The 17,774-nt window shown below is 40.0% G+C and overlaps 1 protein-coding gene across 4 annotated transcripts in view; it reads left to right on the forward strand.

Annotated features, from left to right (window-relative positions):
- The window catches only part of LOC108234869 (inactive ubiquitin carboxyl-terminal hydrolase 53-like), a 37,329-nt gene extending 20,647 nt beyond the window's left edge, over positions 1–16,682 (forward strand). For 2 of the 4 annotated variants that reach the window (XM_017414449.3, XM_017414450.3), the window contains exons 10-17: positions 1,411–1,579; positions 3,355–3,498; positions 4,485–4,631; positions 5,791–6,547; positions 7,345–7,412; positions 13,918–13,984; positions 14,077–14,792; positions 15,468–16,682. In XM_017414449.3, the coding sequence (XP_017269938.1) occupies positions 1,411–1,579; positions 3,355–3,498; positions 4,485–4,631; positions 5,791–6,547; positions 7,345–7,412; positions 13,918–13,984; positions 14,077–14,792; positions 15,468–15,544 (2,145 nt within the window). In that variant the 3' untranslated portion in view covers positions 15,545–16,682. The remainder of the gene's footprint in view (positions 1–1,410; positions 1,580–3,354; positions 3,499–4,484; positions 4,632–5,790; positions 6,548–7,344; positions 7,413–13,917; positions 13,985–14,076; positions 14,793–15,467) is intronic. The other 2 variants (XM_017414451.3, XM_017414452.3) reach the window with 2 other exon arrangements.
- The last annotated feature ends 1,092 nt before the right edge of the window (positions 16,683–17,774 follow it).

Genomic DNA, 17,774 nt, shown 5'->3' on the forward strand with positions numbered 1-17,774 from the left:
CTCCATGAAAGAGTGGAAACTCTTCCCTCTCCATCTACATTTAAGTTTTTTTTTGCCAAGTCTAATTACTTTCTAAAAAAAAGAGCACATAACTGGATTGACATGTAGATGTATGTCCAACTCTTTTGGACACATTAGCACCAAAACTGATCAAAGTTTAGCCTCATGGGTTTCTATTATTTTATGGATCATTTTTCTGGATTTAGAGGTGGCATCACTGAGACTGCTGCACTGCAGTGTTCAAGTATATACAGGTTAGGTGTCTTTGTGAGAAAATGCCAAAAAAAGGGCTCAAGTAAAGCTCAATTTCTAAACCTTTCCCAGCTGTAGAATCTTGTCTCCTTTCCGTTGGGTTTAATACATTTCTGTGATGTGTGTTCGCCGAGAAGCTCTTTGTCTCACAATTTTCTCGGGGACTGCTGTGGAGCGGCCGGCTGGCTGGCTGGCTCTGCGTCAATCCATCACCAGCTTGTGCTGCGTGTGCAAACCCTCCCAGGAGGGACGGAGGAGCTACAGCACTCGGCTTGTGCCAAGTCCCATTCCTGGATCGAAACCGGCCGACATTTCTGCGACTCCCTGAAGCCCTGGCTGCTCAGTGCCTGCTGCATTGTGGCTAAGTCACTGCTTATTTAGGGCATAAAAAAAAAACCTGACAACGTGGTCACCACCGTACCTTTTGGTTGTTAGAGGATTTCTATCATTTTCATGTAATTAACAACAGAACCATCAGATTATACTAAACACAGCAACAATTAGGAGCAACAATTTGGCTAAATATATTGGAGAGTTTCTTTTTAGATTCTTCTTTTTAGATTGCCAACAAATTTATCAACATTAAAATAACCATTGGAAATCTTTAAAACCAAGCAAAGGGGAAGAATGTGAAAATTCAAATTGCAATTATAAAATAAACAAAACTGTACCTCAATATTGCATAAATTAACTACAGTTGATTTTTAACTTTAAGTACACACATTAAGTCATAATTTCCTTAATTAAAATCATCTCGCTGCGTTGACTTTTTTTTGTCTCTTCATCTCATTTGCATTCGTTCCTCTTTAGCGCTTTTTCCACCTCCATCCTTCCTCCTGGCTCGTTCCTCCTCTTCCTCTGTCATTTGCTTAATTAAGGAGCACGCGAGCATCTGTTCGCCTGCAGTCTGCCTTTGTGGTGTCTGTGGGGCCAAACAAGCAGCTCACACAGCGCGGCCAATGAGCTTGTGTTGTTTAATCATAAAAAAATATATATATTTTTTTCCTTTTGAGGTTTAATTTTTTGACTTTGTGACCGTTTGATAACAATATTAAAGCTTCATTATAGCTTTTAAATGGGGTGTTACAAACCACACACAGAATCCGTCCCTCTAAACGTACGTCTTTGACTTAGCTTTTCTTGTTTTTATTGCTGCAGATTGGTTCCAGGTGGAAAGATGTGGTCACCAAGTGTATTAAAGGTCACTTCCAGCCTCTCCTCCTTTTCTACGCCAACCCTGACGGGAGTGCCATCATCACAGAAGATGCCTCAAAGACAAACAGCAGTCATCTCCAACACAAGACCTCCTTCAACGGAGATGTGCAAAGTAGGACAGAATGTTTTCTTGTTCCTGTGTTATCTTTTATGTTCATCATTTGTTGGAGTGAGAGCCCCCAATAAAGAGTAACTCAGAAGTTATGTTGACAGCAGTAAAAATCCGATTATGGTCAGTTATGATGGGTTTTTGTTGCATCCATCTGTGTTAATCACACCTTAATCTTTTTTATCACGATGTCCGTCAACCGTAAACTTGTTTTTAAGCCCCTTTCACATTGGACAATGACTCCACTACAACATTAAAAAAAATCATCCAGAATGTGGATGGTCTTTGCAGGGTCCTATTAAGGCAAATTAACAATGCAGCGGGTTTCTTAATATGTGATGGAGTGTGATAGGCCATGGAGGGTTTTGAGCTGCACAAAACTTCCATAGCAAGGTTTGTCATCGTAGTGTATCCATGATGTGGGGTCTGTGTGCACTGGCATTGCTTGGGCATTGATAGTTTAACACAGGAGTTGCCATGTTGGCCTCATGCTTTCAGTAAGTTATTACCAAGATTATGGCACGGTCATGGAAACAAGCTAGTGCCGATGTAATACTTGTGGCGGTAGATTGGTGTGGTCAGGTAGCTTGAAGCTGCCATCTTGTGTAATCTGGGAGAGTTTGTGCCAAGGTGGTCGTATAGAGCAGTGGGGTCCAACCCTGGTCCTGGAGGGCCACTATCCTGCATGTTTTAGGTGTTTCTCTCCTGTAACATAACTGATTTGAATGCCAGGGATTAACAGGCTTCTGCAGAAGCTGAAGACCTGCTGAAGAGCAGGGAAATAACTAAAACATGCAGGATTGTGGCCCTCCAGGACCAGGATTGGACACCACTTGTAAAGAGCATAATAAAGTTACAGGAGGGCATTCAGGAACGTGGAACAAAGCAGGGAAAAGTTTATTTATCAAGCATGTTGTTGTTCAAAGTGAAAGGGGCCTTAATTAAACACATAACGGAAAGTGTTTTTCCAAAACAATCTTTCTTCTTGTCAGTTTGAAAAATACCCGCATAAATACTGCACCGTTTCTAAAAATGTTTCATCAACAAAAACTAACAGTAGCTATGCCAGGCCTATATGTGGTGCTGTAATCCTGCCCACAGAAATACACCAAAACAACGTGTGGCGCATATACAGAAAGCTTCAGTTTATCACTTCTGATACCATTATCATGATATTCAACAATGATGCTGCAGTCAAGCTTGTTAATTTCTTTATTTTTACCTTCTGATGGCATTTTACAAAGACATCCACTTAAAATGTAGACATTTAAATTAGAACTTTTGGCAGGCAGAAACTGGAAATCATATTTGGAAAACCAAGAGGAAAAAAAGAGCAGCTCTTAATCGTAATGTTTTAAAATCATATTGGTTAATTTATTTTTATTCCAGGCAGTTGTGATAATTTGTTGACAGCAGCTAAACATATCAGCTGGTGGGATTATATATGCCTGGATTTGCACGGTCGGGGAGATTTTTTTATCCCCTGCGAAGATCCTCCTCCAGCTCTCGGTGCTGGCTGAGCCCCAGCTCCAAACGGTGGCAGCTGCTCAGTGTCCCATCAGAGCTGACGGGACGGCGGGCTAAACTAGACGATTGTCTGAAAAAAAACGAGAAAAGATGCGCGAACAGCTTAGAATCTGAGTTTTGATCAAAGTCAAAGGTGACGTTTGTGTGTGGGCGTTTACCATTTTGTGGTTTTAGTTGTTTTTCTTTGTGAAGGGGAAAAAAAAAGGAGGACCTGAACATTTTATTTTTATTTTTTTAAACTTCTTCTGCAGACTCGGAGCCTCACGTTTCATTACAGAAGAAGCTGGAGCTAACCAAAGAGAATCTGAAGGCTGTGCTGGGCCACGATTTTCACAAACAGAAAACTTCAACTCTCACCAAGAGCAGTGCTCAGACCAGCGGCGGACGGGGACAGGGTAAAAAACATCTACTTTTATAATTATGAAGCTATAGCTGAAAAGCTGGACGAAAGATTCAGAAAACTAGTCCCCACTGCAAATTAGAGACTTAAGAAAAAAAAAAAGGTGTGAAGCATTGCAAAAGGGCTTCATTTATAAAGATTTTGTGCTCAAAGACCACCACAGATCTGGCATCATGACCAGAGAAAGTGATAATGGACGTCTTTGACGATGTTAGGGACACAGAAGAAGAGACCCTCGTTGAGGACAAAGGTCACACTGGACTGCCAGGTCTTCACATAGAAGCAGGGGGAGAAATCTTTTCAGTGGTTAAATTGGCTTTTCTTTGATTTTTTTTATTGCACTTTTTGGTTTTTATTATCTGGCGTTGTGAAGATGGGAACGTCCTTGAACCGTTTTCCTGTTTCTCTGCTGTTGGAATGTGGTTGGAAGCAGAGGAAATGAAATGTCAGCTGTTGCTCACAGGTACCATGAGCTGCAAAGTCAAATTTGAAGTCAGATCATATTAGACTTTCTGCTTTTATGAAGGGGAAGAAGGAGTACATATATAGCCCAGAAAACCTAAAGGACTTTCTGCTTCGTCACGTTCCCTTTTGCTTCGTCTTGTCGAAGCCAACAAAACCACAGTGTGAGCTTGTTTTCCAGTGCCATGACTAATTATTGAGTTTCTAAGTGAGTGTCTGCCAGAGATGGGCACAGCAGCTTCTGCAGAGCCACGTTTCCTCCCTCCTACGTGTTCTCCCTTTTTATGTAGCAGAAAATCCAACGTATATATATCATTTCCACGATGTGTTAAGTGTATTTGTCTGCTCAGATCCTCGGGGTGTTGGAGGTCTGGAGGCAGAAAACTGTGACAAAACAGATGACTATGTAAACTGGGATTAAATGAAATTATTGATATCTGCAATGGTGCAGATCATGTCTTTTAAAGGGTGTAACAATGTACCAAATACCCAATTTATCTTTTCTTTTTTTTTCTAAAGCGAAAACTGTCACCAACGATCCCAAAAGCCACGTCCGAGAGTTGTCCAGAGAAGTCGCCCACCGAGCGGGAGAACTGCGAGGCATGCATCCAAGCAGAAGAGAGGCTGATCGGAGCGGTCACCGGAGGATGGAGCCGCGTCACAGAGGTGAGTTCTCCTGCTGAGGGTGGATCCGCAGATGCAGGTTTACCCACACACAAGCAATGACAGGCGTATGGATCCTAAAATCCATCCCTCCACTTGCTCTGAGCCCCTTACGTAACCTTCAGTTTTGGAGCTGAATGTGTCAAAAAGGGGATTAAGCTCTGACGTCTGTTAGATTCGGCCTTCATCCTCTCTCCCCTTCCCTCCCTGTCATCCATATGACCGTTGACAAATAAATTTACTAAAACATGAAGACAATAAATCAAAGACAGATTAATTTTTTTAAGGTATGAGTAAACAGTGACAGTCATTTAAAAAATGCAGCACAACACATTTTTATAAGGATTGATTGATTGATTTTCTCCTTTGATACATGATTGGTTTTTATTTAAATATTCATGTAGAGATTAAAGGTTTGCAACAAACATCAGACCCAACATGCCCTCAGCAGGAAGGTGGTGCCATTGAATGGCGTCGCTAGAAGTGACACTACCGTTAATTCTGATCATTTAAAATTTATCCTAACACAGCTCACGGCCAAGCTATCACTGTATAAGAAAGTTTCTTAAGGATGGAGCACTGAACAAACGTTTTGTTTATTTACATTTATTCAATCAACTTCGGGATAAAGGTGAACCGATCTTTTTTTAGTTTTAGATTCAATTTTTTTTTCTTTTACTTATTAAATAGGAGGCACATCGTCAGTGCAATACACAAAGGCACATATCTATGAGTGTTTACACAGAAATATCCCCTGCTCAGATGTTTATCCCTGAGCTGGCTTCCCTCTGTGAACAAGGTGCAGAAGGAAATCAACTGATGGTCGCTGCAATTTACACCTTCCTGTCATCTGCAGACATAAACGCCACCAACTCTGTGGTTGTTGTGCCCTTCCTTCACTTTCTGCACTTCCTGCTGTGTCCTTTAGCACAGCCTTTTCTCTTGCTGTCGAGGTTTCAGTGCGGGTCAGATTACCATGAGGGCGAGATTATTTAGACCACCTTCTTTCTGGCATGAGGTGTAAATGAAACGATGTGGCAGCCAGGTGAAATTCAGTGAAATGTTTTGTGAGCTGTTAAATTGATGTAGATCATGTTTTTAAAATTAAAAATGTGTTCAAACTGTCAATTAAAGTCCCTTTTTCAAATTGTTTTTCTTTTAGATCCAGGTCAGGACAGGACCTATTCCCGCTCTGCTTCTCCTCCAGAGAACGGCTTCAAGCAGCACGTGGAGACCAGACTGTACAGCAGCCAAGGGAAAGGTCCTATCAAGGTCGAGAGGGTACCACACCTCAGCAGTCGGCCCGCCCACGAGGCGTCTCGCTCCCACCTGAGGCCCGGGCCCACGGGACACAGGAACAGGAGTAACCACCACGGCTGGAGACTGGACCACCACCATTCCAACGGATACGACACCGACAGCAGCCAGGAGTCCAGGGATCAAAACGGAGGCAACAGCCGCAGCAGGCCCAATCACCCGTGGAGGCCCATGCGGGAGGCGCTGAATGTCGACAGCGTTTTGCGCAGCACTGACGGCGCAAATTCGGCGAGAGGCGAGCAGCTGAACCACAGCCCTCGGAGGAGACCCAACAACCAGTCACCGACGCTGGAGCAAGACAGAGATTTCCCGTGGGGGGGCCGGGAAGAACGCAAACTCAAGAGCCTGATGACCATCTACGAAGACGAGCAGAAGCAGGAAACCAGGGGCAGCCGAAACTCGCTGAACTCGGACTGCAAGGACCGATCCAAGGGCTCGGCAACTCTGAAAGTGCGCAACGACAACTGGAAGATCCAGAGAACTGAGTCTGGGTACGAAAGCAGCGACAGACTGAGCAACGGCTCCGCAAATCTGGACTCTCCTGTTGTCGAGGGCCTTTCCTCCAAAGACCTCCGGCCCATCCCCGAGCTGCGTCCGATCAGGTAAAATCAAACTTTGTGCCTCAAAAACTCAGCTGAAAGTAAAAATAATTGACACCATTTGATGGCAGGCTTAGAAAAATCAGCCCCATACCCTACTAATTTTAAAAGCCTGACTCCTAAGGTTCTATTTTTAAATAATTCAGCAACCCAAACAAACAGGTCTAAGAATACCGAGACCCATTTAACATAAACGCACACAAGGCAGATACCCGAATCTTATTACGCTGGGCTGTCATTCGTTGGCTTTATTGTACAGGACTTGTTTGGAGATAATGATCCGAACGAGCTGACAACTCCTGTGCTCAGCAGAGAGAGCAGCAGATCGCTGACTCCCCAAACCACAAACGCATTATCCAAGTCTGTCTATTGACAGTATTTTTATAAAAGTGCCTCTGCAGGTACTCGCTCACCCTTTTAAACACATGATTGGGAGAGTTTCTGACTGGCTGAAGGCCTGACAGTTACTAAAAATGACTAAAAAAAGACTTTGCAGGAGATAAGAAACATAGCTACCAAACAACTGATGTTTTTTTTTATTTACCGGAAAAGATAAAACAAAAAATTAAAACAGGATGTTTTGCTTTAACCTACACGTTTGCTCCTTACTTAAATTTATATCAGACTACACAAGTGCAGATAAATCATGATATATTTCGTATTCGAACTCCTTGAAGTTTAATTTCTCCACTTTCTGCTTTGATTACTTCTATTTTTTATTTATATTTTTGGTCGATTGTAGAAAAAGAAGTTACGGCGTTCCACTTTAGATGACTATTGCAATTTATTTTATATTTCAGGGATCAGGTTCCTCAGAGGGGGAGTGACGATTTGAGGGCTGATATCTTGTACTCTGCATTTTCTACTCGTAAGTATTTATTTTGGTTTATTTGACAGGGAGAGTGCAAATATGTGAACACAGTTGCAGTGACATCCACCTAAATGCCGTTTTTCATCTGCAGTTCTTAGTCAGGTGTTACAGACACCGAAACTATATTTCAGTATGTTATATACATCGTTGCAGCTCAGTAAATGGTAAATAAAACCGAGAGGCATGAAATTATACCTTTTTATAAAATGGTAAAAACACAAATAATGAAGCCCATAAATAAAAAAAGAAGAATTATTTCATAAGGCATAATAAAACAGAATAGATAAAATCAAAAAGCCTCAATCTTTATAATGTCAGATAAAACATTTCAAATGAAACAAACCTTTTTCTAATCAGTACAGTATACATACTGATAAAGAACTGAAGAATATATTCCAAGATAAAAGGACATAAAAGTTGCAATTAGTAAAAAGGGTTTGTCACTTTGTTCTAACAACACGTAAGATAAAATGGTGATTAATGGTAGCAGATGGGAAGATATGATGAGGCTGCAGACAACAAACAGGGTTTTATCTCTAAAGAGGTTCCAGAGAACCGGTTTGGTTTGGTTTGGTTTTACAGCCAGACAGCCAACTCAGATCCACGCCATTACGTCACATTAAACGTCTCTGTATGAAAGCGATCCACCATCCCTCTGTTGTATTTTAAATTATTTTGTTTTTAGAATATCACAGAGCAGAGACAGTTCGTCTCCACAAACCACAATGTTTGTGCCTTTGCTCCTGCAAACAAACTTGTGTTATCACATTATCAGCAGTTATTACATTTTCAAAGTTTTTTTTCTTTTCTTTTCTTCAATGTTACGCTAACAATGTAATAACTTTAATTCATTATAAGCAAAATGGTCAACCATATTACGTTACTGGCCATTATTACATTATTTGCTGCTACATTAGACAAGCATTTACGTCTTCGTGTGTTTCGAGCTGACCAGTGTTTTATATATATATTTTTTTAAATATTCGACAGCGACACATGCTGTAGATGGAAGAGTCGGTCTTCCTGAAGGCCTCGGCTCTGACACTGAGGAGAACGTATCTCCCCGGCAGACTAACTTTGTGTTATTAGGACCTGCAGGGTTAAGATAGCACTGAGCAGTTCCTTTGATTTATTGTTCCGTCAGCGGCGTTAAGGTCACCGCCTGACTGAGAGGAGGATACTGCGTGGAAGTGAGTGTGCTTCGAGTCCTCGCTGGCTGGTCTTAACCCCTTTCTTTCATGCGTGGACTGTATCTTCCGCTTCACGCAGCTGATTGGGGCTTTTGCATCTTTTTGTTGAATGGTTGCATTTCAGCAGGAAGTGCTATAACACTTTTAAATCCATTAGGGGGAAAAAAAAAGATGCTGCTGTTAACTAAAACAAAACTAATAAACATTGAGCGCACCATGAGTCATGCTGTGAAGGTGCAATAATGTTTATTTTATCTCTTTGGATAAAGGCGGATAAAATGTCACGCATGCCTTCACATTTACTTTGCTGGCATCACAAGGGGAAAAAAAAAGGTTAAAATAACAAATACCTTGAGAAAAATATCTCATTAAAGTTCTCAACTAAATGAATCCTGATTGTGAGAGCCGGCGAAGGAGTGAGCGTGTGATCTCCCCCCAGCTGTGCCCTGCCAGGCAGAAAATGCCATGTCAGAACATAGTATTCAAACAGGATTCAAATAAAACGGCATTTTATGGCGCTGCGTTTCTCTCCAGCCTTTGTTTTTATTGTGAGTTAAATATAGATTTAGCACAAGTGCAGCGAGTTTGGGAGAACAAGCGGTGCTGGTTCTGTTGCTGCTCCGAGTTTCAGCCCACTGAGGGTGATTCATGTGAAATAATCCTATTCTCTCTTTGCTGATGTGTTTGTTGTTACAGCTGCAGTGTGTTTCTTTTTTCATTTGGGAACTGCCCATGAAGGGAAACTAGACGTTATGTAATTACGTACACCTGTCTGAGACAAAGATAATAGGTAATAAATATACCAAATTTAATACTCAGTAAGCTCAGATTTGCTCACTTGCACCCCTTAGTGGTTTCAAGGAGTACTCTGTGTCCTTTTATAATTATTTTTGGCTTTTATTTATACAAAACTGTGTCCGACAACCTGAAGGATATCATTTGTAGATTTCCAGTTACAAAGAAAGAATGCTTTGGCACTTTTTTTGTCCTTCCCCCAAAAAAATGTTTTGGAGAAAACAAATATTGATTTAATGTAAACATTTTAATTTATTCACAATACAGTTCTGTTTTTATTGCCCATTTTTCTAAGCGTCTAGTAAAAAAATAAAAATAATGAAAAAGAAAAGTTCTCAGGAAGAATTGGACAAAGTTTAACTTGGCAGTCCAGAGCTTTTTTTTATGTAAAATTCAGAAAATGGAATTGGACAAAAATTAAATTGGCAGTTTAGAGCTTTAGAAAAATAAAATCAGAAATCCAAGTCAGACAAAGTCAAAATTGGCAATCCAAAGCTTTACAGAAGTCAATAATTGGAATCAGGCAAACATGAAATACGCAGGTCAGAACTCCACAAAAACATCTGAAATTGGTATTAGTCTAGAAATCTGCAGTCAGTGCATCTCTGGATATTTTAAGTTGGTTACATTGAAAATAACTTAAACCTGTAGTTGAACATGAACCTGTTTTAAAAAAAACCTTTTGCATACTCCGAGGCTCGTTCTCCACCAGATCCTTTCAGATTTGTCTGGGAATGTTTGCAAACCGTATTAACAAGCTGTAGTAAATGTGTGTCCAGAGTCACCGTGGCTGGAGTTCACCGGAACGGAGCAGCATTTTAGAGCACATTCCAGTGGTTCGTTAAAGCCCAAAATGCCTTCTGGTTGCACATTAACGTTGGAGAGGAGTTATTTGTCTACATGTGTACCCTCAGAAATGTCTTTATTTTGTTATGATTTCCAAAATCTTTTCAACAATAATAATCTCAGGACACAAAGAAACCGACTTCAGCTGTAAAATAACAGGTCAGTTTGGATCAGATAAACAGACTAAATGTCATTTAAATACGTTTGACGCAGAAATTTAAAAAAGGACATTTATTATAAGTGTTGCATTGTAGAGTTGAGTTATTTTCCTGCGGTTCGTTGAGCTCCATAAATGACTTTCGGGGTGTTTTTAATTCTCCCTGTTGGCGCCACTCAACAAGCCGGCGACTGACGTGATAATCATCAAGTGTTGATGCCACAGGACCTGTTAACACTCCTCACTCACTGTTTGCATGCCATGACCATATCAAGACACACAAAGACAAAAGCTGTTTCCAACAACAACAAAATATAAAACTTTTTATTTTAAAAAACTTCTGGACATAAATTAAGGTTTTAATTCATTACAAACTCGTCAGTTCTCTGCTGAAGATGAAAATTAGTCCTCATCTAGCCCAAGTGATCAGCAAGAATTTAAATTAAAATACAGTTTAGAAAACTGCACAGCGAGAGTTTAGTTATCTTTTTGTTGGAATAATTTAAATTAAGTCGTGAGATTTTTCATTAAATGTATTTGAATACTTTTGTTCAGAAAAAGGCCTTTCTAACCAGTTCCTTTCTGCTTTGTTAAAAAGGACCCAGGGGCTGTAATTCTAAATCAGAACTTCTAACTTATTTAGTTTTTAAGGGAAAAAAAATCTATATATACATCAACTACACGTTTTAAATTTTAAAATTAATTTCATATTTTCCAGATAATGTGACCGATTTAGCTAATACCTCTAACTGCGGTTTAAATAATACACTAACTGCTCAACAGATACAGCTTAATTCATTAGATTACAGAACATGGGGCTCTCAGTTCAAGTACAGCAGATTTAATGTAATGTTTTATTGATGCGAGGGTTTTTAAAAAATATATACAGAGAAGGAAGAATAAGAAAACACGTGAATGTGTCGACAGTCACTTCAAAATCCATGGCAGAAATTTCCTGAACACAAATTTGAAAATGCTTATAGATTATTGATATTTAAAGGATCCCAGTTAAAACCTAATTTAATCACAAGTATTGAGATTAAATTTAAAAATTCAGTTTCAGCTAAAACAGCCGAAAGCCAGCAAACAGTTTTAAATGATATATTAAAATTTTTTCATAACAAATGTGGAAGATCTAAACAAAAATATAGAATAAACACCAGCTAAACTTGGCTAGCTCTAAGTACGCTCAGTATTTTCTGTCACTCTTCTCTTTGTAAAGTAATGTTGGTAATCTCCCAGTTAATTAGCCTGGTTTTTGTCATCTGTAGCTAGCCTGCAGTCAGTTGTTTACGTCACCGATAGGCACAGTAATTCTTGCAGCTTGTTGACGAGGGTTGATGCATCCTTGGTAGCCAAGCCATGTTATCTGTAAACCTTTTCAAACAGCTGACGTTGTCTTTGTAAATGAGAGGAAAAGTTTAGGGGAAATTTCCCTCCGTCATCTTACACAGCTGACTGACAGCTCGCAGCAACAACTAGGGAAAGGCGAGTAGCACTCGTGCCTAAATACGACTGGAAAAAACCTTGTACTGTCTCTGACGAGTCATTAAAATGAAATAAAATTATATTAATGTTATGACAGAAAAACATCAGTAGTTTAGAAACTATGACTTTTTTTTTAACACTCCAAACCAGAAACCAGCCTGATTCAAACCTTGAACTGGTGAACTGACTAACTCATTATTTTGTCCAAAATAATTTCATTCAAAGTATTTCTATCGTCCTCAGACAGTGTTGTACACCAGCATCATTATTGCCGTAGCTCGTTATCATCCAGCTGTTTACTCCCGGTGATACTGCGTGTGATCGTAAAGACCCGGGGATTTTCCGCAAACCAACATCTCTCTTTGTGAGAATCATATTGTCACAGCTGCTTGCCAACGCTGCAGATCAACAGCATCAGATTGTAAATGCCCACATGGACTTAGTGGCTTAAAAATGCAATAGTGTTGTAGAGGGAATCTGAAGTCTTCGGTTTGACCCTGGTGTAATTGCATGCCAGCACAAAGGATTTGGCCACTAATGCTTTGAGAGGAGAGCGGAGGAAAAACTAAAAGTATGCTGACACATCACAGATGGTCCCCAGCCACTCTCTCCTGCTCGTCCTGTTAGTCAGCTGTTGTCTGTCTTAGGTCTTGTAAATCACACCCCACTATGCTAACTTGGCAGAGCTCCACCCCAGCCTCTGCCCGCGAGCCTGTTTCTAAATTTGTTTATGTGCTGACCTAAAAGGTGGAAGCATAATTCAGATAAATCTCATTTGGGCACGATGGACCATAAGGCTTTGATTAAGGCCTTTTTTTTTTTTCCTCCACTGGTATTCTGTTTTTTCTTTAGTCTCCAAACAAAGCTACTGAATCAGTTTGAGTTCATTCTTATTGTTTTATAAGTTTTAAGCTAATGAGGCCTGGATATGAACCCATGTTCCCTCTGAGGGGCCATGTACTCTGGTTGGATCAGACAGTCAGAGTGGTACACAGGAGGCCTGAGGGCGCTCTGCCAGACTGGCTGCTTCGATACTTCCTCTCCCTCATCATGACCCCTGTTAGATAACATGGTGGAGAGACACAGAAAAAAAGTACCTTCACTGAATGAATAAATGAACGATTCTTTACTTATTCAAATATAAATAAAGGTTGCTTTACAATGTCAAAAGCAGAATAAGCTTATTTATCCTGCATCAGTTACAAAAATATCACAGAAAATCTCATTACGTAATTTCATAATGTTAAAGACCAACCATATACTAATCAGTTTACATTATAACCCATAATCAACTTAGATTTAAAATCTTTTTTTGAAATCTTCACTTCGTCACAATCCACCATCCTGAGTGGCACAGGAAGAAACTTCAGCAGAACCAGGCTCAGGTTGGGGCGGCCATTTGCCTCAACCAACTTGGGTTTGAGAGGACAGGAAAGAGACTCGGGATTGGTCCAGGTGTAGCTTCTATGGGAAGGAAAACACAGGTTGACGACAGCAATAATTGCATTCACAAACATGGAGAGTTAAGAAAGACAGCAGCAGAATGAGCCAATAGCTGACACTAAGCCTATAGCAGCAGAACTAAGGGAGAGCTCAGGAATCCCGAGCCAACACCAGCTATTGGATTTATCAAATAGTGTGTAAGACCAGTCTTAAAAGTAGACAGCGTGTCATCCTCTTGAAAAGCATTTGGAAGTTAGTTCCACAAGAGAGGAGCCTGAGAACTGAAACTGTGCCTCCATTTTTACTTTTAGAAACTCTAGGAATCACAAGTAAACCTCCATAACAAGAGAGCAATACAAGTTACACAAACATTTCTCATTCAGTAATTCTTTAATTCTATGCAAAACATTACCATATTTAGATTTTTTTCCTCATGTGCTATTTCTGGTTTTTATGATCTATAATTGTGCCAGAAAATGTTGTTTTGCAAACTTGCCATGTTCTGTTTGTGACCATGAGTTTGTAGATTCTAGCAATGGTTTCTGGTACAAATCACTCAAAACAATTTATTTCTTTTGGTCAGGTGAACAAGGAAGAAATTCTCCAGATCTACAAGACCCCAGCAGCCTGTCTAATCTGTACTTGAAAAGGTAGGGGTTTAAAAAAAAAAACAGCTTGAAAACTGCACATTATTAGTAAAATGTGGCTCCAGATTAAGTTTGTATTTTTGCACTTTTGCCAGAAGAGCCGCCTTTCGATACACACCTGGACTCTCCGAAAAGAGCGACGACCCAGATAGCGAACAAGAGGACGGCAGCCCCGTGAGCCCCATTCCTCCTTTCTTAGCGAAAACCAGCAGTTCTGAGTGGAACAGCTCAGACGACCTCGCCGGACCCCTCTCCGAACAAGAAGACGCCGGTACGGTCCACGTGGACTCTTTGTCACACAGCCATCCTCCTTTACCTCAGAAACCCTTAGGCTCCAACCTGTCTGGGATCCATGCCGTACCGACGGAGGTGCCAGCACGGCCGAGCCCCCGTAATGAGCCCACAAACGGCTTGCCCATCCCCTCACACTCGCACACCACCCTGCGGCGGTGGATCGAGACACCCGCCGAGCACAGACTTTCGTCCGACGCTAGCTCCAAGTCGGGCTCATCGGACCAAGACAGGAATGATCTGTCAGCCAGTGAGAGCGACGACAGGTTACCAAGTCCAAACCCGAGACCTGATGATGGTACAGACCCTGCGTCTCAGACGGACATGGTTCTCCCCACCACTTTCTTCTCTGTGGACAGCTGCATGACGGACACGTACCGGGCCAAATACCACAAGAAGCCCGGCTTGTTCAGAAAAGGAGAGGACCATACCTCATCGGGGGAGAGTGACGCCGAAGGGAGAGGTCTCAGCGTGTCAAAAGTTCCGCCCACAGAGCCTTCAAGAAGTAAAACAGACTCAGGTATGTAGCAAGTGGCATCAAAAACCAATAAAACGCAAAACAGAAACTTTAATTTATCATCTTTTTGTCCTTTTAATGTGAGAAAAGGTTAAAAAATATGTAATACTTGAGAAATTGAGTGTGAATGCTGCGCGCTGATTGAGTCTGAATTTTATCAGGAAGCTGAAACTAAAGTTGTCGAAACTAAAAGAAGCAGAACACTAAAAAAAGCAAAAATGCAAAATGCTAGCTAAAAGGAACAAAATGTATGCTATATGTAGCAAAACTAACTAAAAGCTAAAGGTAACAAAATGGTATCTAAAACCAAAATGAAGGAAAAAGCTAGATTAAAGTGGCAAAAGGCTAGCTTTTGCAAAATAAAATATATGGAAAAATAGAAAAAGAATGTGTGAATCTAAAATTAGTATTAATACAATTTCTCTGATTTCAGTCCAGATAAGACTTCATTTTTACCTGGATTGTGTTTGGTCATTTGAAAACTCTTACTGTAAAGGTTAGAAAAGCTGTGCTGCTTAAAATTATTTACCATTAATGTGAGGAAAAAATGTGCATTCTCTTGAGATTTAGCAAACGATCTGTGTCCAGATTCATTTAGGTCCAGATCTGGACTGCGGTACGCCATTTGAGAACCCCTATTTTTAACGTTTATTTCATTCTCTTAACTTTGCTTTGCAGGCCGTTCTAATTTAAAGACCATCGCCAAGTGGAACCCAGTTACTCCAAAGGGCCTCGACGAGCACGGTTTCCTGTGATCGGAGCAAACGCTTCGACAAACGTAGAACAACGGGACGCCCAAAGGGTCGACTGCTTCGCGTACAGAAAGTGGGACATAAAACTGAATGCCAAAGAGATTGCAGAATGAAGGACAGCTGTCTGTAATTAACCCACGTGGCTGCTGAAAGCTTCGGATTGTAACTTTGCACAGTCAAGCGACACGAGGGTACAAAAATCTTTTTGCTGGACTTTCTGAGCTTGGAAGAATGTGTCACATAAAGCCACTTTAACACACAAGAGATTTCTTTCATTTTTATTTTCTGACATCTTAATAAATCACTGTTTTTTAGTTTTACTTTTCCCATTTCAGTGTTACGAAGTGCCGATTTGAAAATAGGACTAATATTTATTGGGTTTGAAAGAATACAGGAGGTTCTTTTTATAGTCCAAACATAAGGTAACATCTTGGGCACGCTCTTAACAACAAATTAATCCCAATATTCTGTTTTTAACATTAGTCTCGAAGTTATCTGAGTTTGGGTTTTAGGCTCATGAGATTTCCTTTGTGGTTTTGGTGATAAATGAAGAGTCCTGGTTTTAAAGAGACTTTAAAGAAAACTGCAAAAAGGAATTAAAACCGACGTCTGCCTCAAACCTTTAGCAGGTGTAACTTCATGTCTCAGTAGTTCTGAGATCGTCAATAATCACGTTAAACTGATAGATTATTTGGTGGAAAAGTGTACAGCACACCTGCTTTTCATCTGCCCGAGCGCTCCTGTTCTGGTTGTTGTTTTTAACACTCCTTACATTCGGTTTATGTTTGTCTTCAGAAGAACTCGTTAAACACTCCGATTCTATATCCGTTTGCACTTGCAGGACATGAATTTGTCACAGTTCAACACTGACACATGCAGACCGGGTTTGCTTTTAGTTTTTGAGGAGGTTGATTTTTTAAGAAAGGTTGCAGGTGTTCGACTCGTCTCTTGATTGTTTTATATATATATATATATATATATATGCAGCAGACTAATTAATGCACAGTGCCTTTTGTATTTTTCTACGTCGAGGCAAAACGAAGCTGGATTTGTACAGTTCTTTTGGTTTTAAAGAATTTTTGTAACATTTAATTTTATTTTTTATTAACAAATGATAAATAAACAGTTTTATTTAACCGTATTTGTGTGTCACAAGGTGTTGTTTTTCCACTGTACAAAGTTTAAAATAGATCAGGAGAGTAACTGTGGGGGAAAGTGAGGATTTGCTGCCACCTGCAGTCCTGATTGCTCAGTTTTTAAATCCACAACTACTGTTACACCCAACAATGTCCCTACAGTATATAGTCCTCTACTTGAGTCAGATATCTTTACTGTTTTACATCTTTAGTTTCAAGCAGAACCTCTAAAGACAACACTGGAATCCTGTTTCAATAAGAGCTATCAGAATATGTTTTATCGCGCTTTTATTTTGAAGTAGTTTCCATCTGAAACTTAAAGAAAGCTCTGTTTGAATATCTTGTTTGACTTGAAATGGTTGAGTACCACCTGTGTTATTTGTACCACAGTTTGTGAATCTTGGGTACAGCACATTTAATATACAAGCAAACATTTGGAAACCAGTTGAAACCGATTCGTTTACTTGCAAAAGAGGGAAAATCGATTTTTAACGAGTTTTTAGTTGCTTAGTTTGAGGCTTGAACTGGTGGTTCTTTTGTGTGAATTATACAACCACTCATTTGTGTTTTAGTAAAGGTTGTACTCTACCTTGTTTTTTTTTTTGTTTGTTTTTTTTTTGTAAAAACTAGCTTACATAATTTCCCCAATAATAAAACAAGAACTGGTACGGTTCATATGAACTTGTCGGACAGGATTTCTGTATCACTTATCACTAAATTTCTATAATCATTTTTATTGTTTGCAAAAGAGAAAATGATCATAAAACATAATTTATTACCTGCAAAATTCTGAAATCTTGTTTTCAACTGTGTCAAAAAGAAGCAAAGAAAGTCCTCCATAGACTCAGATGGAAAGATTTATTTTGAGGACAATCAAGATATTTTCAAATGGTCTTAAGAACATCTTTAAATTCATGAATCAAATTCCAAACAGGTTGTGAATGTTCTAGCATCAACATTTTCACATCTCCCTCAGAAAGAGAGCAAGAAACTTACAGGAACATACTGTTTTCATGCTGAAGGGGGAAGCAGAGGATAAAAAAAATCAGAATCGTTTTTTTAGTCTTTAGTCTCTATTTACAGCATTGTGTTCACTT

The sequence above is a fragment of the Kryptolebias marmoratus genome, linkage group LG7, assembly GCF_001649575.2.
Source record: "Kryptolebias marmoratus isolate JLee-2015 linkage group LG7, ASM164957v2, whole genome shotgun sequence".
NCBI lineage: Eukaryota > Metazoa > Chordata > Actinopteri > Cyprinodontiformes > Rivulidae > Kryptolebias > Kryptolebias marmoratus.